General features: G+C 48.7%; 1 protein-coding gene across 17 annotated transcripts in view; it reads right to left on the bottom strand.

Moving 5' to 3' along the window:
* DYSF (dysferlin) overlaps positions 1-21208 on the bottom strand; it is a 238722-nt gene that overhangs the window by 131506 nt on the left and 86008 nt on the right. For 9 of the 17 annotated variants that reach the window (XM_073023068.1, XM_007970265.3, XM_007970268.3 and 6 more), the window contains 8 exons: positions 17719-17787; positions 17499-17542; positions 13602-13684; positions 5051-5092; positions 3277-3392; positions 2711-2824; positions 1221-1398; positions 487-611 (listed from right to left, as the gene is read on the bottom strand). In XM_073023068.1, coding sequence (XP_072879169.1) covers positions 487-611; positions 1221-1398; positions 2711-2824; positions 3277-3392; positions 5051-5092; positions 13602-13684; positions 17499-17542; positions 17719-17787 — 771 coding nt within the window. The remainder of the gene's footprint in view (positions 1-486; positions 612-1220; positions 1399-2710; positions 2825-3276; positions 3393-5050; positions 5093-13601; positions 13685-17498; positions 17543-17718; positions 17788-21208) is intronic. The other 8 variants (XM_007970270.3, XM_007970272.3, XM_007970276.3 and 5 more) reach the window with 1 other exon arrangement.

Below are 21208 nucleotides of genomic sequence, written 5' to 3'. Positions count from 1 at the left end.
CACCTGTACCTAAGTTTAGAAAGCCCTGTATGAGAGGCACAAGTGAGCCTATGCCCTCCTTTAATTGACTCCCTGAAGACAGAGCCAGCTCCTTGTTCACCTCTGGCCTCTAGCTTCCGGCTAGAAGTTTCTAGCATAAGCCCTTGCGTGCATTAAGAGTCCGAAGGCCTGTAATGAGTAAGTGAGCGAGAGCAAGGCCGTGCCCTGCTGCGTTACATAGGTTTTCTTTCTGCTCCCTTGCCCTGGGTCCCACTGCACACTGGAGCTGCCTCAGGTTGCTCGCATCCCCTTTCTCCTCTTCCAAGCGTACAGGACAGGACCACAAGCCTGGTACTGCCAAGACACCGAGGACACCAACCACGAAGGTTGGTAGGCACAGCCATGTGTCAGTGTGTGCACCAGTGGATGGTGGTCTGAGACGCCCCATGCAGCGGGGTAGCAGGTGCATGCACAGGCGTGTGTAGCTTTGGGCACGTTTTCACTCACCAGCCGGTCAGCAATCCCAAGCAGCTGGTTCTGAGTCTCGATTCTATGGCTGATATCCTCCCAGTAGGATGACAGCACCACCACAGGTTTCACGTTGCCCCAGGGTAGGTAGTAGTAGTGGCATCCTTGAATGGAGAGACAGGCCTGAGCACTGTGCCAGGAGCGGAGGGCGGGTGGAATGGGGTGCTAAGAGTGCCAGCCTCCTGGGCACTCCAGGGCTAGGACTGGCAGAGCTGGGAAGGGGACCACACATGGGAGAGAGACAGGCACCTGCTCACCCTTCCCATCTAAGAACCCTCTTGGACACACGTGGAGTGACCCGTGTTGCCCAGTGTCCGAAAGAGGTGCCTGAGCTCTCTGTGTGAGTTGAGCAGACAGCTGCAGCTCTCATTAGGGCTCCAGGGCATGTCAAAACTGAGGAGTTGTTAGAGCTGCCCTGGGAAACCCAAGGCCACACTCCCTAAAATGTCCAAACCAAGGCCAGCAGACTCCTTGAAATGAGCAGGATGGATCGGGGTCAATGCTGACCACAGCTGGTCCCAGGAGCTGCATCTGTGGGCACTAGTAGCAGGGCCCCTCGCCTGGAGGAGAGCAAGGGGACAGCTGGAACAGGTTGGCCAGGGCCAGGGCCTTTGAATAGCCTCCAGCAGCTTTCCGTGGGAGGCAGGATTTAAGGTGTGGCCCCCTGCTCTATGATCCTGTGATCAGGGTCCCAGCCAGGAGCACCGCCTCACCGTCAAAGACTGCACGGCTATACTGAGTGGTGGAGGCCAGCGGCAGGCAGGTCGTGTCGAACTTGTTCCCATAGTTCCCGATGCTGACCTCAAACTGGATGGCGTCATCCACATCCTGCAGCATGGTGGCCGAGTAGAAGGCCGCAAACAGGGAGTACTTGCGCCTCCTAAGGTACTTCTGTGAGCAGAGAGTGGGCCAGAAGGTCACAGGAGAAGCAAAGAAAGGCACCCGGGCTAGGGAGGGGACATGTATCTGGCAGGCCCTGGCCATAGCCGGCACCCAATAGCTCCTGGCTGGACTGATGGGTGGCAAGTAGCCCAAGAAAGAAACAGCATCCAGATTTCATTGCTAACTGAACAAGCTCATTCCAGATCTGCGTGCGTCTGGCCACGTTTCCCTAATAAAAGCTACTCCTCCAAGGTCAAGCTGCCCCTAATCCAAACCAGCAGCGATGGTACCACCACATCAGCTGAGTGGGGTCTCCCACTGGGCCCACAGGGGCAACCTGGAACTTCTCTGCCATTCAGAGGGGCTAAAGGCTCTAAGCCACCAGGCGCCTGCCCAGAGCTCCTGCCCCATGCCACTCAGGGTCTCCCCCTCAGCAGCCAGCTCTGCAGGACACACGGGCTGCCACTGTCATGTGCCTGGGATGAAAGGGTCTCTTTGTCCCCTCCAGGCACTGAGCATAGGGCGGGGACAGGGCAGGAACTCAATCCTATGATTGAGAGAAGAGGGGTCAGACAATTGGGTATTAGGTAAATGTAAACAGTAGCAACAGCTAGCACTTAGTAAGTGCTTACTGCATGTGTGTATTAATTTCCTTAATTCTCACAACCATCTTATAAATATATTATTACAAGTTACATAATATAACTTTAAGTATAATATATCCCCACATTCCAGATAGGGAAACTGATGGAGCCTGTAAGTGTTGCAGCCAGAATTCAAACCAGAGCCATCTGACCACTGTGTCTAACAGCTTAAATCACCACACAGACTCTGCACAGCTGCCTCCTGGACACGAGTCCAAGCTCCACCATTGGTTGCTCTGATATATCTGAGCCTGTTTCCTCATCTGTAAAATGGGGATAATAATAATAACACCAGCCACCTCACGGTGTTGGGAGGAGTCAGCAACAGCAGGGGTGTCAGCAGCACAGTGCCTGATACATGTTCAGTGCTTATTTGACTTGATAGTTATGCTTACGTTATTATTATAAAATCACATCTCATTTTGCATCAAGCTCTAGACTTCTGAAATATTTTCATTTATCTTCTCTGAGCCTCTGATCATCCCTCCAGGGAGGCAGGGGCAAGTGTTAATTTATTCCCACTTTACAGCTGAGACCTGAGGCCCAGAGAGGTAAAGGCACTATGCATGTAGGCAGAGCTGAGTCCTCCCTCTGCCATGACACCTCAAGGCCAGTCCAGTGTGGCCATCCCTTCCCCGCCCCGACACCCAGCTCCCACCAAGAGCCATGTCCCTCACCTCCACCCGGAGGATGTCATCCGCAGGAAGGTCCTCCACCTTCTGCTCACTGTGCTCCACCAGCTTGGTCTCCAGGGAAAGCAGAAGCCGGCCACGATAAGCCACACCTTCCCCCTGCCAGGGAGGTCAGGTCACCAGGAGCAGGGGAGACAGAGGGAAGGAGGGGAAGGAAAGGGGCACCCTCTGGCCCTGAGGTAGCTCATCTCCCAGGCACCCAGGAGGTCCCTGAACCAACCTCATCTCTCTGCAGATGAGGAAAGCATGGCCCAGAGAGTTCGGGAGATATGACAAGCCACCCAGATGGACAGTGCCAGATGCCAACCCAGAACAAAAGACGAAGAAAGAGAGACAGGGTCTGGGTCCTTCAGGGCGGGGAACATGGAAGGATCAGACCGGCACTCGGGAGAGGCAGCGTCAAGGGGCAGAAGGAGAATTCCCTGAGTGGGTGGCTGCCTGGTTGTGGGCCCCCAGGCAGGGTTGGAAGACCCTGCATACAGGCCTGGGCTCCTGAGGGACCTGGGCATCTGGCATCCTGCCCTTGCCAAGCAGGGCTCCAGCCGGCTCACCTTGCCTGTGTTGAGCTCTGCGTAGGGGTCCAGGAAGCCCGTGAACTCTCTGGGACTGCCATAGAGGTTGATGTAGCAGGGCCCAAAAGTGGGGAGGAAGCCCAGGTGGTCATCCACTGGGAGACACAAGTGGCAATCAGAGGGATCGGCCCAGTGGGGCTTCCCAATGCTCAACCCAGCCACCTTCCAGCCTGAGCCCATCCCTGACCCTCAGTTCCCCCAACATGCACCCGATGCAGCTCCTGTCAGTGTATAAAGACGAACGCCACGAGCGATAGCTCTCGTGCCCTCCCCTAAGTCTCTTTACTCCTCACCATCATGCTGAGATGCAATCATACTTTTATTATTTTTATTAGTCTCATTTTATAGATGAGGAAACTGAGGCTCAGAGATGCAAAGAAACACATGACTACAAGGTGGCAGGGCCCAGAATGGTGTCACCTCAAAGCCCATGCACTCAGCCAGCACACAAAGTTGGGGTTCAAGGCCCTCTACTGCTCGTGCCCCTCCCCAGCCCCACCCCATCAAGTCCTGCATCTGCTCTCCATCCTATGCTTCTATGGGCACTGTAGGCCCTGCAGCCAATGGGGAGGACCTAAGAGGTCCCAGAGCCCGGTAACAAGAGAAACCATCTCCCAGGAGGCCAGGGATGGAGCCCAGCTAGACGTTCCTCCTCCCTAGGGCAGCCGCCAGGCACATACCCCCTGCCCTAATGGCCTTGCCTCATCCCAGAATCTCCTCCACACACACACACATTGTGCAAAGAACATTTTTTAACAGAGCAGGTCAGAGGAGAGAGAATTACACTGCTGAAGAGGGGAAATCTCTCCACATCCTTTCCATCCTTTTTTGGAGGCTCTCTTTTGCTAACATCATTTTCCAGCTCACAACTGAGTTTCCCGATGGGACTTTACTGGCCATACCCTGAAAACCCTAAAATGCCACACTGTCCCTTTCAGAGGAATGGGGAAGAGGTTGTTTCCAAAATACCAAAGGTGGAAAGCAGGGCCAGAGACGGGAACCCTCTGGAACGACCCAATCAGTCCACACAAGGATGAGCCAAAGTAGGCACAAAACAAATGGCCTCAGCAGAGAAGTGTTTGAGCCAGACCTAAGGTCATGCACTGCGAGTCCAGCCCCTGCCGAGACCCTAGGGATGAGGGAGGAGCCAGGACAGGGAGGGACCAGAAGGCTGGAGCCTCACCTCCCCTCTCAGCCAGGGGCCGCCCCACCTCCTTCAACACCTTCCCTCTTCTAGACCCCAGCACAGACAGGGCACTGGCCTTCAGGAGAGGTGGGAGGCCCAGGTAGATACGCTAACAGGAGCATTACTAATTATTTGCGTTAATCATCTCAATTATGATTTACCTTGAGGATTTCAACTCCAAGAGTTTTTAACTCCTCTTGGCCTCCTCCTGGCCCCTGAAACACCTCACACTCCCCCTGCCCCACTCCAGACCCCCATGCCTGCCCCTACCCCTCACTACCAGACAGAGGGGTCTAACTGGAGCATCGGCCCAAGACTATCCCATTTAGGAAGGGTTGGGGAAAATGGGAGGAAATTGGCCCTTAAAGCATTCCAGACGATTTACATGCTCTACAGAGGCTGAGAGGTGACAGCAAATGTAAGTCCAGAAACTTGCCTTTGTGGGGGAACCTCAGTCCCACCTCAGGCAAATCAAAAACCCCCCAAAGAGCCCTCCAGCACCCTCGCCCCCTAACCGAAACCCAAGGCCCCGCTCCCCTGGTTGTCCCCAAGGTGACAGCAACGTACGGTCTGAGGCTTTCGAAGGCTTGATGGCACCTGCAGTCTCCTCTGAAGCGCAAAGAAATGGAAAAGGGGTTAGGGTGGGCATGGCTGGGAGAAGTACCGATTACATGAACAGGCTGTGGATGGAGAGCTGGCAGACAGACAGATGGAAAGACAGCTCCAGGCTGTGAAACAGATGCAGCCCGAGGCCCCACCCTCTGCCCAGCTGTAAATTTATCATAAACTAAATCATCACGGCCCCTCCAGACACAGCCCCCAACACCCCATGAGCCCTAGGGGTCCCACTTGGCCTGCCCATCACTCTGTGTGTTCCGTCTGCCGGACTCGAAATTTGATTCAATACACTCAAGGAATAATTCAGAAAAGAAAATGTGCTTTTCCATATGATAGCCAGATAAGTGAGGGGAACAAAGTACAGACACAACGGAAGGGTGGGGAGACACAAAAGGGCCAGAGCTAGGAAGCCAGGCACACCCCACACTCTAAGCCCGCAGGCAGGTCGCACTTGGAACCAGGCGCGCTGAGCAGGGACATTTCAAGGCACAACATCTCCACCTAGTGGCCGTATCCAGAATCACCCCTGAAGGCTCCACGTTGCATATTCACAACAGCAGGCACTGGCATCTGGCTTCTGACACAGGCCGCTTCCAGGGAAGCACAGAGCCAGACGCTGTCCACAAGCTGAACACGCTACACACTTGGGTGTGCCCCTAAATGTTGGTAAGGAATGTCTAGAAATAAGAAAAGCAAGGAAGGAAATGCTCTGGCACACATAGGGACTCTGAATCTGTCCCTCACTGCTAGGCAGGTATACAATGCCGCCAAGGAAGCGGACACCCCTCGGTCTTCCTCCACTGTCCTCTCTGATTTCTGCCTCTTCCCAAATCTGACCTTCCCATTCTCCTTCTGCAACAGCAAAGTGTGACGCAGTCTGAGGTCACGTGCCCACCCGGGACGTGGTTGGTGAACTTGCTGATTACTTCCCTTCCTCGTTTACCTTTACCTGTTGCTGTCCTCCAGAAAACACTTCTTTTCCCCTAGCCCTGTGACTGTAGTCAGAAGTCAAGGGTTGAGGAAAACCTTGTGAAGAAAGAGTGCACAAAGACACAGAGAGAAAGGGTGGAGAAGAGAGAAGGCAGCATGGCCGTCCGGAGTGAGGACAGGGCAGAGGCAGCAAGGAGGGCCCGGCCCAGCCCCTCGGCCCTCCTCAGCCAGGCCTCAGCTACAAACGTCAGCCGGCATACACCAGGACTGCATAAATCATAATTCATGGCCACCTTCATCTCCAAAGCAAGAGGTTTCCTTCCATGGGCAAGCCAGGGCTCTGCTCGTGGGGAGATTTCTGCAACAGCGAGAGGGCCAACACAGGCACAGCTGCAGGCCCAAGGAGAGCAGTGGCCAGGGACCACCGGAAGGAAACAGATCCCATTTTAAGCTCCTTCTAAATGATTACTAACAGGCCTGGCCTGTTATCTTGGGCTAATGAGGCCAAGGTCACAGTTCCAACCCCCATGTGCTTCTTACAGAGGCAAAGTTGGCTTCCCACCCAGACTGATTTTGAATTCTGGCTGCAGACTGGTGCCCAGCCCAGATGCAGAAGTCCCCCTAATCCCATTGGCCATCTGACCAACACATGCCTCTGGTGGCTCAGAGGACCAAGTGGGTAACTGCAGAGCAGCCTGCCTCCCAACCACACCTTTTCATTAATTCACCGTTTCTTTCTTTCTTTTCTTTTCTTTCTTTCTTTCTTTCTTTCTTTCTTTCTTTCTTTCTTTCTTTTTATTTATTTAGACAGTGTTTCACTCTTGTCACCCAGGCTGGAGCACAGTGGCATGATCTCAGCTCACTGCAACCTCCACCTCCCGGGTTCAAGCGATTCTCTTGCCTCAGCCTCCTAAGTAGCTAGGATTACAGGTGCCCACCACCATGCTGGGCTATTTTTTGTATTTTTAGTAGAGATGGGGTTTCACTATGTTGACCAGGCTGGTCTCGAACTCCTGAACTCACATGATCCACCCACCTTGGCCTCCCAAAGTGCTGGGATTACAGGTGTGAGTCACTGCACCCAACCTAATTCACACATTCTTTCATTCATTTGTTCATTCAGCAAACCTAACCAGGTGCAGGAGGAGGCACTGGGAATATGCAATAAGACACGGCCCTGCTGATGTCTTAGGTCAAAGACTCCTGACTTGGGGGCGGATCACAGTCTCTGGGTGTGAAGGCCCATCCTGGGCTCTCGCCCCTGTGTCTGCAGACAGTTCAAGGGCACAGTGACTAGTGAAGCCACCCAAGACAAAGCCTCTATTTCGTCCACATCACCCTTCTGCCAAAACACAAGTATTTTATTGTGTTTTCCCTCAGTCCAGGGAGCTGGGGCTATGGAAGTCCAAAACACAGATGAATGCTCCCAGTTCTGTGACCTGAGCAACAAAGCTCAGCTGCCTCACCTGGGGGAAGCTGAAGGAGACAGAGAGCAGGACCTCCTAGCCCAGTGAGCCACAACTCCCAGCCCTGCACACAGTCCCTGGGAGGTGCATGAAGAAGCTGAGGCCGTCACCTGCAGTCTGCCCCGCCAGCTCCCTCTGCCTCTCGGCACATCCCCAAGCCCACGGCGGCTGGCTGCCTGACTCTCACTTGCGCCAGGCAAGAGGAGAAACTGAAAACTGCTGGGAAATCAGCATCATCTACATTCCAGAGACGAAAGGAGACTAACTTTGGATTTCTTAGCTATGGAAAACACTAGGATACAAGTGCTATTTATGGAGCATGAGTTTCCTATGTATAAAGTTATGAAAGAATCTGTGTACATTTCACAGAGCTCATGTGCCTATTACCTTTCAAAAGACCTGCAGCTTCTAAGGAAAGCACTCTTTTTTAAAAAACAAAATTCTTACTTAATACTTCAGAGCACAGGGTCCAAGGAACACTCTAGTGTGCCCAGGCAAACTTGTGGGCAGAGGTGTTTAAGAGGTTAGTGTTAGGTCTTGTCCTCACTGGAAACAAAAACAAAAACAGAAAAACAAAAACTCCTAGTTGGACCAAATCATCTGGTGAACCCTGAGGCGGGGAAATACAGAGAAAGAACTTGTTTTTACAGTTCAGTTTCATTTGGGCTTTGAGAGCAGTGAGGAAATACAAGTGTTGTCTATCGCCCCAATGGGCTAGAAGCCCACAACGTGGAGAAACAACATAAAAAAGGGCTGAAAGGAAAGTTGGAGCGACGCGTTCCGAGGGGGCTGCGCGCGCAGGTCAGGGAGGCTTGGCAGGAGCAAGGCAAGGGCCCGACCTCAAGGCCGGAGAGAGGCCCTGGCCCCAGAAAGGGACCCACCTCTGCAGGAACAGGTCGGCAGAGTCCCAGAGTCATCAAAGATAGCTCCAGTTGGATGCACAAGTTTAACTCTTTTACTGCCACTTAGATCAAGCTATTTAACTGCATGTTCAAAACCGGTTAGCTGGTTGCAAGAAGATTCTCATTTATTTCCAGAACCATCGGTGATGGAAGGTGGTCCCAACTTTGAATGCCTTCCGAAGCACGCTGGGTTGCCTGTGACCTGAGCGCCATCTAGTGACCACATAAACATCTTTCTCGCCTTCCCACCAACACACTCGCGGACACAGAGAAAAGTGAGGGCTCACACAGCATAGAAATGAAGATAGATCGGGGATGCGAACTCTCCGTCAGAGGGCTGGCGACAAGCACGGCTGCAGCCTCGTGAAACACGACTGTAGGAAAACAGTCAGAAATGCCCCACTGTGCCTCCACCAGTGTCTGCCCCTGGAATCAGAGACAGAGACAGTGCCAGCCAGAAAACTGAAGAAGAGGTTCCTTCCACATCAAGAGTGCTGACCTGTGAGGTGACCCTCTGTCTGCATTACCACCCCCAGATCTCTCTAACTGTTCGGGAAGACAGCCCTTCTCAGAAACTATCTGAACAGCAATAAGTGAAGGGGCGGGGCCACATCCCGGAACACATTGTTCCCCCAGCGAGGAAGGGAGGGGCTGGGGCAGGAAGAGCAGGTTTGCAGTGCCTGCAGGAAGGTCGTTTCTGGGACTAGTCCAAAGTCCCAACAAGGAAATCAGAAGGCAGAGAGCAGCTAGATGTGGAAGCTCAGGGAGGGTGCCTGGGAGTTTACTGTACAATTCTCTACTTTTGTGTGTTCTTGAAATTTTCTATAATTAAAAGTTGCCCTTTAAATGTTTCAGAGAACTCAGCAAAACCAGTCTTTTCATTTCTTTCTTGCCACGTGGCCTTGGCATATGTCATCACCTCTGCCTGGAACTCTTTCCTACCTACTCCTCACATGCCGGTGGCTTCCCCTCTGGCAGCCTAAGACACCTCCTCCTAGAAGCCTTCCTTGACTCCATCAGGCAGAAGCAGCTCTCCTCTACTATCTTATTCTCTTTCACCATGCATGTCCTTTTCTTCGAGGGCACTTAACACAACTTATACCCATATATTTATTTGTCTGCTTGTTTGTGACCTGTCAGAACTCTAAGTTCCCTGACGGTGTGACCAAGAATATTTTGTTGAACCCTCTATGCCCAGCCCCTGACACAAGGCATATGCTCAATAAACATCTCCTAAAAGAATGAAGTGAATGGAAAACAATGTCAGGTATATGCCTCTGATAGTTGCCTACATTTACAGAAGGACATGAGGACATCAAGCAGCTAGAAGTCTAAGTTAACAATGTCTTGCTTAAAAACGATATAACATTTGGAAGACCAAGGCGGGTGAATCACCTCAGGTCAGAAACTCCTCAGGTCAGGAGTTTGAGACCAGCCTGGCCAACATGGTGAAACCTGTCTCTACTAAAAATACAAAATATTAGCCGGGTATGGTGGCAGGCACCTGTAATCCTGGCTCCTTGGGAGGCTGAGGCAGGAGAATCGCTTGAACCCAGGAGGCAGAAGTTGCACTGAGCCAAGATCACGCCACCACTGCACTCCAGGCTGGGCGAAAAGAGCAAGACTCTTCCTCAAAAAAAAAAAAAAAAAAAGGAACATTTTTAAAAAATGGTATATCCAGTCTCCTCTCCTAGAGGTCTCCTAGAGATCTAGAATCTGGAGATGATCTCCAACTTCAAGAGCACTGGGTAGAGTCGGCCAGAAACTGGGCATGTTAACCTGTCCTCCAGCTAAAGATCTCAGGAGATGGATGAACAGAGAAAGACCCACACACCCTATCTGTGGGAGATACCAACACTGAACAGATCTTGCGGGAGAGTGAATATAGCAGGGAGAGGGCAGAGAGCCAACCAGGATATGGAAACTGCATCCGTAAGATTCAGGAAAGCATTCACCTGCATATTGCAGAAAATGATTTGGAATCCTCAGTAGAGTACAAGAAGATGTAGTTTTTGTGGAACAAAGCAGAACTGCCGGGAGAGAACAGACAAGGAGCAAAGAAGTAAAGGAAAATATAAAAGGAGTGACATGGGAAAAAGAAGGCTTGACAAGAACCTACAAATGCAATAGCCCATTTTAAACCATGTACAAAGCAGTAAAAGGCAGAATTGGTACAGAAAAAAAAATCAGATTAGCAACATAGAAAGCCCATCTTAATGATAAAAACAGCAAATGTTACTTTAGGGTTATTGTGTACCAGACTTTATAAGAACCTTACCTTTATAATCTCATGATTTTTACAACCGCCTCGTGAGGGTTGGGACTTGCAAGAGCCCCATTTTACTGAGACTGGAGCAACTCACTCAGTTACAAAGAAGCAGAGCCAAGAGCATTTGAACCCAAGTTGGCCAGCTGGAGAGCTGGAGCTCTCCCCACTCCCCCACTCTGCCTTCAGCTGTCCATGGCATAATGTCGGAATTTTTAAAAAACAATCCTCCACGCCACCCAGATTTAAGAATTCATCATGTCTCAGACAAAATTCAATGGAAAGTGTCCTTTACCAAGAAAGATTAAAATAATTTTCTAAACTATCAGAAAAAAGATAAATTCCTATGAGCAGCATCTAGTCAGGAAAAAAATAGACTAACTACGAAAGAATCAAATTGGACTGCTCTCAGAAAACACACAAAAATAAATTCAAAATAGAGCAAATGTTTAAATGTTTAAAAAAATAATAGAATTAAATACAACCTTAGGGTCTGCTGAACCTTAGGGTTTGAGCATGACACAGAAGGCAGAAACCATACTTTCATTATTTAAATGAGAAATTTTTAAAATAAAGACAAGAAGCTAGAAAGTTAAAGAAGGAAACAATAAAATCAGTCTAAAGAGAGTTAAAGAGTGCAAAGATTAAAAGTCCAATAAAGTTTTAAAATAAACTTCTAACCAGCTAATCAAGAAAAAAAAAACTCAAATATGCAACATTAGAAATAAGAAAAAGGAAAACACCACAGGTAGAGAGAATTATTCAAATTATAAAAATTTGCTCTGTGCAACACTATGCAAACAAATTAGACCTCAATGTAATGGATGCTTTTCTAGGAAAATATAAATTATCAAAATTGACTAGAGTAAAAGCAGCAAACTAAAAATAACAATCATCACAGGAGAAATTGAAAAGCTTTTAAAGAGCTATTACTATACCCACTCAAAAAGGGCACCCAGCCCATATGGTTTTATGGGTGAATTATTTCAAACCCTCAAAAGACTGTATTCTTATGTTACATAAACTATTCCAGATGTTAGAGAAGACTTTAAATCTTTACAATTAATTTTACAAAGCCAGCATAACCCAGATATCAAAACCAAAGAAATAATAAGCAGACATACTAGTTGAAGATAACAGAGAAACAGGCCCAAGAACACATTTAGGAATTTAGTAGGTGATAAAGGCAGCATTTTGAAATATAGGGAAAAGATTACTCAAAATACAGTGTTTGTATCACCAAAGAGCAATTTTGAAAAAAGTAATGCTAGATCCCTGCCTTATTCCCTAAGGAAAAGACTAACAGATTTGGCTACATAAAAATTTCAAGTTTCTATAGGTCAAAAACTATTAATTGGTAAAATAAAGCCAAGAGTTATTTACTACATATATGACAGGGGAAAAGGTAATATCCATATATGTACAGAACTCTTACAAAACTATGAGAAAAAGATAAGCATTTCTTCATATAGGCCAAGAACATAAATAGGACATTTATAATAGAATGAATATAAATTATACAAACGTGTTATATATAAATATAAAATAATTATTTAAATATATTCAAATTGAAATCATCAACTTCTCCAGCTATCAATAAAATGAAAATTAAGGCAACAGTGAAATACTATTTTCACCTATCAAATTAACAAAGTTCTTTTTTTAATATTATTTTACCCTGTGTTGGGGAGGGCATAGCAAAATAAGCCTAGGGACATGATAAGAGTATAAAATAGTCCAGTCTTTCTGAAGGGCAATTTTGATAAATATCAAAAGCCTTAAAAATGTTGAAATCCTAGGCCAGGTGCAGTGGCTCATGCCTGTAATCCCTCCCAGCACTTTGGGAGGCCGAGGTGGGTGGATCACAAGGCCAGGAGTTCGAGACCAGCCTGGCCAACGTGGTAAAACCCTGTCTCTACTAAAAATACAAAGATTAGCTGGGTGTGGTGGTGTGCACCTGTAGTCCCAGCTACTCGGGAGGCTGAGGCAGGAGACTTGCTTGAATCGGGGAGGTGGAGGTTGCAGTGAGCCGAGTTTGGGCCACTGCACTCCAGCCTGGCGACAGAGTGAGACTCCATCTCAAAAAAAGAAAAAAAAGTTGAAATCTTTTCCAATTTTAGATATTTATCCAAAAGGAAACTCATGAATTATATAAAGATTCAGCTACAGGAATATTCATTGCCAATTTAGCTGGTTATAATGTGGAAAATTTTGAAAACACCTACACGTTCATCATCAACTAGTTAACGTGGATCATGATACATTCACATAATGGAATATGTGTATTCATTTAAAATTGTATTATAGAAGAACATTTAATAACAGGAAAAGATATCTATATTGTATTGTCAAGTATCAAAAAGCAATTTTCAAAGCAATTTGTTCTAATGTACATATATACATATCTACATATTAAATACACACATCTTACATGCGTGTACAGATATATACACACATACCGAAAGGTCTCGGAGTGCTAATAGTTCTGTCTGGAGGGGTGGGCTTATGGGTCATTTCAGGTAAATTTTATATTCTTTCAGATTATTTCTTTATTTAAAATTTTACAAAATGATGATGAGTTATTTTTTTAATAGACCAATAAGATCTATTTCAATTGCTTTTGAAATCGCTAGAGCACAGTCGGCCAACGCAGGACCTGACGGATGGCATGGCCACAGCCAGCCAATGTTCTCTGCAGGAGTGAATTATCCTCTTTGTGCCCTTCAGTGGCATATCCCACAATCCAAGTGTGGAGAACCCTAAATGCTGCAAGACCTCTCTTTCATTGCCAGAGCCCTTCTCAGTGGAAAATGGGCAACAAAGGCCTTATAATCTTCCCTTTTCTGCAAACTCTCAAAACTAGAGGTATAAGCTGGATAGAGGGGGGACAGGGGAGAGCACAGGGGGTCAAAGGGCAGAACGAAGAGGAAACATACCTTCTATTTCTCCTCCAGGGGCAGAGATTTTCGACATACTCAGGTCGGCGGTAGCCACGATGTCATTGTGAGTGAGGCGATCCCTAGAGCAAGGGAGCAGAGAGGGCCTGAACACAGGGAAGGAACTGCAGGCCACAGCCCACCCAGGAAGTATTCGGCCTCAGTGACACATCACGGTGGGGCGGGGAGCGGGCAGAAAGCGCTCCTGGTCTTCACTTTGGTAGGTTACTGAAGCCTGGTAATCCCAGAGATGAAGAAACTGCACAGAAGACATGCCCAAGACTCTCTGAGAGGGAACTAGTTCTTCTCACCAACCACCAGCATCCCATCAGGCAACCAAGCCCCAGCTGCCAGCTTGGATCCCTGCAGACACATCTGCAGGCTGACAGGGAGGAGGGCGGAGGCAAGGAGGCAGGGCCAGAGACTGGGGAGACTGTTCAGGGAGCCAGATTCCCAGACCCAGGGAGAACTGAGAGGCTCCAGGAGCTAAAGAAATGTTCAGATCAAGGAGAAAACTAGATGACCAGGAAGAAACTATCTCTAAGGCCACAGTCTTGAAGTAGCCAATGGTAATACACGATTCCTTTTTGTATCTGACTTTGTACGTAATGGAGCACTTTTAGCCTTTATCACACCGGAGGCTCACACAGCCTTGAGAAACAAGCACTTTCATTATTATCTCTGTTGCACCAATGAGGAAACTGAGGCTCAAAGCCATGTAGGTATTTGCCCAAGGTCATTGGGAGGGAGGGGAAGACCGGAATGGAAGTCCTGGCGTCCTGATTCCTGGACCACTGCTCCTGCATGGCACAGGGCCTGCTTCCAGGGGCACAATTCTCGGCTCCCCAACCAGTGTAGGGGACTGTGGCCAGGAGCTCAAGGAGGCTAACTGATTGATCCACCTATTAGCCAACTACGTCCTGTGCAGACCCTCCCTCTGAACCCCACTCCTGCCTCCTTTGATGATAATAAACAGTAATTGAGCTAACACTTACTGAGCACCTACTAAGAGCTAAGCACTGCACTAAAACCATCAAGTGACTTAACTCACATCAGCACAACCAGGTAGGTACTACAATTAGCCCCAAATTCAGATGAGAAAGCCAACGTTGAGAAGGTTAAATAATTTGCCAAGATGGCAAAGCTGGGATTTGAGGCCAGAGATGCTGATGTGGAGACCAGAGCTTTGATTGCAGCCACCTGCTGCTTCCCGGGTAGGCTAGACGTGGGGTCAAAACCACTAGGTCAAGAACCCCCACAACAAAAAATATTCCAGTCCCAAATGCCAATGATGCAGAGGCTAAGAAACACTGGGCTGGGCAGGACCCATCTCCTTCAGGAATTTCTCCTGGGTATTTTCCCCTTCTTCTGGGTGCCTCTTTGACACCCTCTCCCTGTTGTGAGTGCCTTAGCCATGGGCAGCTTCAAATGACACATCCCAACCCCATTGTGAAAGCACACCCTGGCATGGTGCTTCGATTTTTCTTTGAAATCCTGACCCTATGAGGTACCCTAATCTCTGCCCAATTTCCTCTCTCTTTGTATTTCCCAGGGAGGTGATTAAGCTTTGATTTTTAAAGTTTTCCATCGCTGGTGCTACATTAGGAAGAATGAATTGTCAGCACAGACAGATCTTTACCATTTTTCAAGGTGAATGATGTTAATTGAAAAGCTGGGTGTGGTGGCTCATGCCTGTAATCCTAGCACATTGGGAGGTCAAGGCAGGTGGATTACCTGAGGTCAGGAGTTCAAGACCAGCCTGGCCAACATGCTGAAGCCCTGTTTCTACTAAAAATACAAAAATTAGCCAGGGGTGGTGGTGCGTGCCTGTAATCCCTGCTACTCAGGAGGCTGAGGCAGGAGAATCACTTGAATCTGAGAGGCGGAGGTTGCAGTGAGCCAAGATTGCACCATTGGACTCCAGCCTGGGCGACAAGAATGAAATTCCATCCCAAAAAGAAAAAAAGAACTGGAAAGTAAAAATTTGCTGGAACATTTTACAATGAGATTCTCAGCACCAGATGACTGACAGCCGATGGCATTTGTACACTGTCTTCGTGACCAAACCCTAGACAAGACCAGCACTTGAGAAGGAATTGGATGTCTGACCTCCGGCCTTCTCTGAATTGGGAGACGAGGGAAGGAGAGTGGGAGGAGAGAGGTTTTGCTTTATGGAGGTAGGGGGTGGTTTGGGTTCTTTTTTTGTTTTGTGTTGTTTGGTTTTTTTAATGAACGAGGAATTTCTGAAGAATTGAATGGAAGATTAAGTTACAGAGAAACAGCCATATGGACTATATCCTATTTCCAGGATTCAGGTAATAACAAGAGCTTCTCTGCGTTTTCTGGGAAGAAAGCACTCTTCTGCATAGGAACTTGAAGCAGCAGAATGCTTTCTGGCCAAGCGTTGGGTTTTGGGGCTTGGGGTTGCTTTTGGAAAATACAGCAAGTCTGAAAATAGACTCACAATAAAAATGCCACTTCAACCCAAACCAGAGATGCAACCACCAGATTCTGTAATGTGTTTGGATTGTACAGTACGCTGATGCCTTTGACACAGCTCACCCAGACTCAGGCCAGACACATCCACAACACAGGAGACAACCGCACCCACACACATCCACATGTGCAAACACGCAGGGACACGCACAGCCCATTGCCCGCAGTCAGAGCGGCACACATGGAGAGCTGAGATGAAGAGATCATTCTGGGATGTAAAGTACATCTTTCCTCCAAACCGCTTCCCCATGGTACATACCCGTGGTCACTGCCCTCGCGGCCTCTCCCTCACAGGCCCTCCCGGCGGCTCTCTTTCCTCTCCTCTAATTCTCACAAGCTGTTTTCTTTAGGCCTGGGGAACTGGCACACAGCTTAATGGCTCTGTGGCCTGGGGGTTTTTCCCTAGTCTCTCATTATCCTCCTGGTTGGGGGTGTCACGGGCATGAGACCAAAGGAGAACACGCTGGGGAACCACACAGCCAAGACTTCTTAAGGGCAAAGAAAGGACAACTCTCTCTTTTTGGGAAGCCCAATGCCCCGAGATCACACGTGTGGACCCCGAGTGTTCCCCTCAAGTGTAAGAGAAAACTCCTGTCAACTAGCAGAAGGTGGCATGGCCTAGTGGTTAGGAACACAGGCTTTGGAAACAGCAGGCTTGGGTTCAAGCCTGGCCTCAGCTACTTTCCAGCTACCTGTCAGCTCGGGCAGGTCACTCAATCTTTCCCAACCTGCCTTCTCATCTGCAAACTGATGTCGGTGAGTTGATGGTCAGATGAGATGACTCGTGTCAAGTGCTTGCTGGAAACAGGGTTTGGTGTTTAGTAGGTGCTCAACAAGTATTAGATGCTGTGATCTTTCTAAGATGCCTGCGAGCTGCTGCCCTCACCTGCTGCACAGCTGCCATGGCGTCCCCTGCTCAGGCAATCTGGGCCACTCCTCCAGCCGGGGGACCCTACCTTTTCATCCCACCAACCCAGGGCTGCACTGCAGCCCATCCTCCCTGAAGTTCTGCTCTTTTCAGCCTCTTGCCTTGGTTTGTGAGCCTCTCCTCACTGGAACGTCCTCATCATGAGCTTAGCAAAACCCCATCCCTCCTGCCAGGCCATCACCTGTCCCACCTCCTCCAGGAAGCCTTCCCAGCTCCTCCTGCCCTCAGAGATGATTCCTCACAGCCGATCCCAGCTGGCCCCTCCTTATCTGCCTCCCTGCCAACAAGCAGGTGTGAGTAAGCTTCCCAGGAAGTGCCCACACCCTCTCCATCCCTGGCTACCCCAAGGGGACATTACCTCACCTGAAACTTCTCCCTCACACTCTCACTACCAGTCACTGAGCCGAATGAAACTGAGGGACCCCGCACTCCCAAGACAGCCCACCCTAGAGACCCCAAGACCCAGGACTCACCAGTCTATGACACGAATCCTCATTTTTTCACACATGGAGGGAAACTGAGGAGGGAATAGAGGCGTGTTGGGAGAAGAGTCCTTTTGAAGATAGAACAGCCCCTCCCCACCCGAGCTGAAGTCTGGGATACTGGCAGGACGCTGGGGAGGCAGGAGCCCTGGACCTCCCAAAGCCCAGAGCCCCAGGGGCCTCCTTGGGTGTGCTGGGGTGGGAGGCTCACCATGGCAGGCAGTGTGATGTTCTGGTTCCACTGAGGGTTGGCCGTCTTCTCCAAGATCTTGCTGCAGAGCTAGAAGACACAGGGAGGGGACAATGGATCAAGCTCCATGGGGACTCTGGGCTCCCCCAGGGCCACCATGCCAGCCAGTGGCCATTCTCTGCCACACTGGCTGCCCTCAGGGCTGGGTGTAAGACCCTGGGGTTGGGGCCTAGCACAGGGGGCTCAGACACAGGGAATCTTTGCAGAGAAAAAGCTCAATGGAAGGTCAGACCCAGAGCTGGGGAGTGGGTAAGGGTAGGGTGGGTTGTCTGAATGCCACAGCCCTTCTACCCTTAACTCACACCTCTGGCTGAAAACCCCCTCCATACCTCCCATTATGGCCAGGACCCTAAATGTGGGGGCCCTGAGTCCAGTCCAGATAGGCTTTCCCAGAGGCCCTTATGGCCCAGAAGGCTCTTTTGCCCATTACCCCATATCATCCACCATGTAGGAAGACTGTGACCTCTAGGAGATCAGAGACGGGGCAGGGGAGCCACGCACCGAGGTCGGAGAGTGAAAGAAAATTCAGGGAAGATGCAAACCCTGTAAGCCACAGTCTGCCTCCAAGCAGCCCTACCCTAAAGACCAGGCTTTTCGCAAACCAGAAACCTCACAGGAGTGGAAACCAGATCAAACCAGCAGCTCACAGGCCAGCCCTGGCTTGGAGTCCATAAGGAACACCAGGCCCCTCAGCCAGCCCCAGTGCATCCTGTACCCACACACGGGGGCAGCAGGTAAAGACTCAGTTTCAGATACACAGATCCTGGTAGATTTCCATGTTCTACACATGAAAATAATAAGCAGCCTTTTCAGAGCATTTACTGTGATAAGCCCTGCCTTGTGCTAAGCATTTTATGTGCATTATCTCATTTAATGAGCATCTGACTTAAATCAGAGACTTCAGGTCCCCAGGGGTGAGGATGATGTCTCCGTTCCTGGTCCACCCAGTGCTGGGGCCTCACCTTCCCCCTCCTCCCTATAAAAAGAGCCCCAGACAAAGGCCACACAGAGCTGGGTGCAGGACGGAGTGCCAGGATTTGGCCCATAGAGAGAAGTAAGGAAAGAAGAGAGACCGACGATCCAATCCAATGGAAGAAAGAGCAAAGAATGGAAAAGACGGTTCACAGAATGAAGATGCAAGGCCTTGAGACATATAAAAAGATGCTCCATCCCACTCATAAAGAAACACAAAGAAAACCAACAAAATGCCATTCCTCACCCGTCACATTCATAAAAATCTCTAAAGTCTGACAGACCACTGTTGGCAAGGCTATGGGAAAACTGCATGCTCATGTTTTGCTGGGGGGAAAGCAAAATAGTTTGACCCCTCCAGAAGACAATTGGCCACTATCTATTGCAGTTTCAGATGCATGTTCCCACTGCCCTATCAATTCTACCTCTAGACACTCATCCTACAGAAATACTTGCACATGTGAGGAATGACACACGTGTGAGGCTATTCACTACAGCGTGGCTTGAACTAGTAAGGATTTGGAACAACCCATGTGTCCACCAGTGGAGAACAGGTTAGATCAAGTATGGTCCATCCGTACAATGGAGTACTAGGCAGCTCTCAAACAGAATGAGGATGCCTCTAGGTAGTGACATGAAACAATCTCCAAGTTATATGATTAAGTGAAAAAGCAAGGTGCAGAGCGGTGAGTGTGATGCACAGCCATTTGTGCTAAAAGGTAAAAGATAAAAATCTACAGTTGGATGGGCACGGTGGCTCATGCCTTAATCCCAGCACTTTGGGAGCCCAAGGCAGGTGAATCACTTGAGGTCAGGAGTTCAAGACCAGCCTGGATAATGTGGCAAAACCCCGTCTCTACTAAAAATACAAAAATTAGCCGGGAGTGGTGGCACATGCCTATAGTACCAGCTACTCGGGAGGCCGAGGCATGAGAAACACCTGAATCCAGGAGGCAGAAGCTGCAATGAGCCGAGATTGCACCACTGGACTCCAGCCTGGGCTACTGAGTGAGACTCCGTTTCAAGAATAAAAAGAATCTGTAGTCATATTTGCTTACACATGCATCACAAAACCAGAATAATATAAAAGAAACTAATTGCAGCGGTTTTCTTTGAAAAGGAAGAAATGAATGAATTGATTGTTGGATGGGGTACAGAGCAAGAGGGAGATTTTTCATGATTGATAGATAGATAGATAGATAGATAGATAGATAGATAGATAGATAGACAGAATAAATATACTACCTAATTCAAAAATTAGATAAACAAATTTTTAAAATAAAAGACACGTGAACAAGACCCAGCTGAGTGGCCCTGCCAACTCTGTGCCCCAGGTCCCTGGAATAAGAAGGCACAGGCTGCCCCAGCACACACACAGGATATACACGGGCTGCTTCAGCCCCTGCCCCAGGCATCTGGCCCCCCTCCATCGCAAACACTTCAACCTGGCTGCCTTCACCGGGATGTGGGTCTGGGGCCTTGAACAGCAGCTGGTCCATCTGCCACACCCCAGCCAGCACTGCCTCTGGCCCCAGAGATCCCTGCCAGCCCTCCCCCATCCTGTTTCACCCATAGGCACTCAGCCAGGGCCACACCATGCTGCTTCTTCCTCTTCCTCTGCTTCTCTTTTCTTCTTCCTTTACCTTTTTTCTTTACCTTCCTTCACTCCCCAATGGAGTATTATTAGCACACTCTCTCTGGAAGGCTATTTGGTCATCTGTATCAGACACTTAAAGATAAGCCCTCCGGCTTAGCAGCCCCAATTCTAGAAACTTCCCTACAGAAAAGCAATCAGAGTGTGGATGAAGATTCCTGTATGCTGATGTTTGTCACAAAGTTGTTTATAAAAGGGAAAAATTGGAATTATATATATCCAAAAATAAGTCCAATGTTATAGTATACTCATCTGACAGAATATTATGCCGCCATAAAAAAAAATCATTTCAATGACTATTTAATAATCTGAGAAAAGATGAGACAACACAAGCAGTTTACCAAACTGCATGTATATAGTTGATTCTCATTATTCATGGTAGTTACTATCTATAAGGTCACCAGGAACCCTGAATTGGTGAACACTGACTCATTACCCCAGAGGAGAAGCAGGGTTAAATTCCTGCCAGTCTCTGTCACAACGTTTTTGTCAACTGATCAATAGGTAACCTTGGTTTATGTGTGCTTCTGTGGAAGGACACCTTACTTTTTAATATATATTGTTGAGTCATCAGCATTGAACTTACAGCCAATGGCACTGTGACTGAAGCCTGCAGGAAGCTTACCTATCATGCGCACTTCCTCTGTCAGGCACATCACAGCTTTTTTGAGCTTAGAAAAGCCAGACGGCACTTCAGCATGACATTTGGGGGCATTTTAAACAGTGAAGTTGCCAACAAAGGCACAAAAATGTGAAAAACATGAGACTACACAGGACATGTATCAAAGGACACGTATTTTGTCTGTGTCCTTTGATACGTGTCCT

This window comes from Chlorocebus sabaeus, chromosome 14, assembly GCF_047675955.1.
Source record: "Chlorocebus sabaeus isolate Y175 chromosome 14, mChlSab1.0.hap1, whole genome shotgun sequence".
NCBI classification, from domain to species: Eukaryota; Metazoa; Chordata; class Mammalia; order Primates; family Cercopithecidae; genus Chlorocebus; species Chlorocebus sabaeus.
This window is presented reverse-complemented; position numbering and strand designations above follow the sequence as displayed.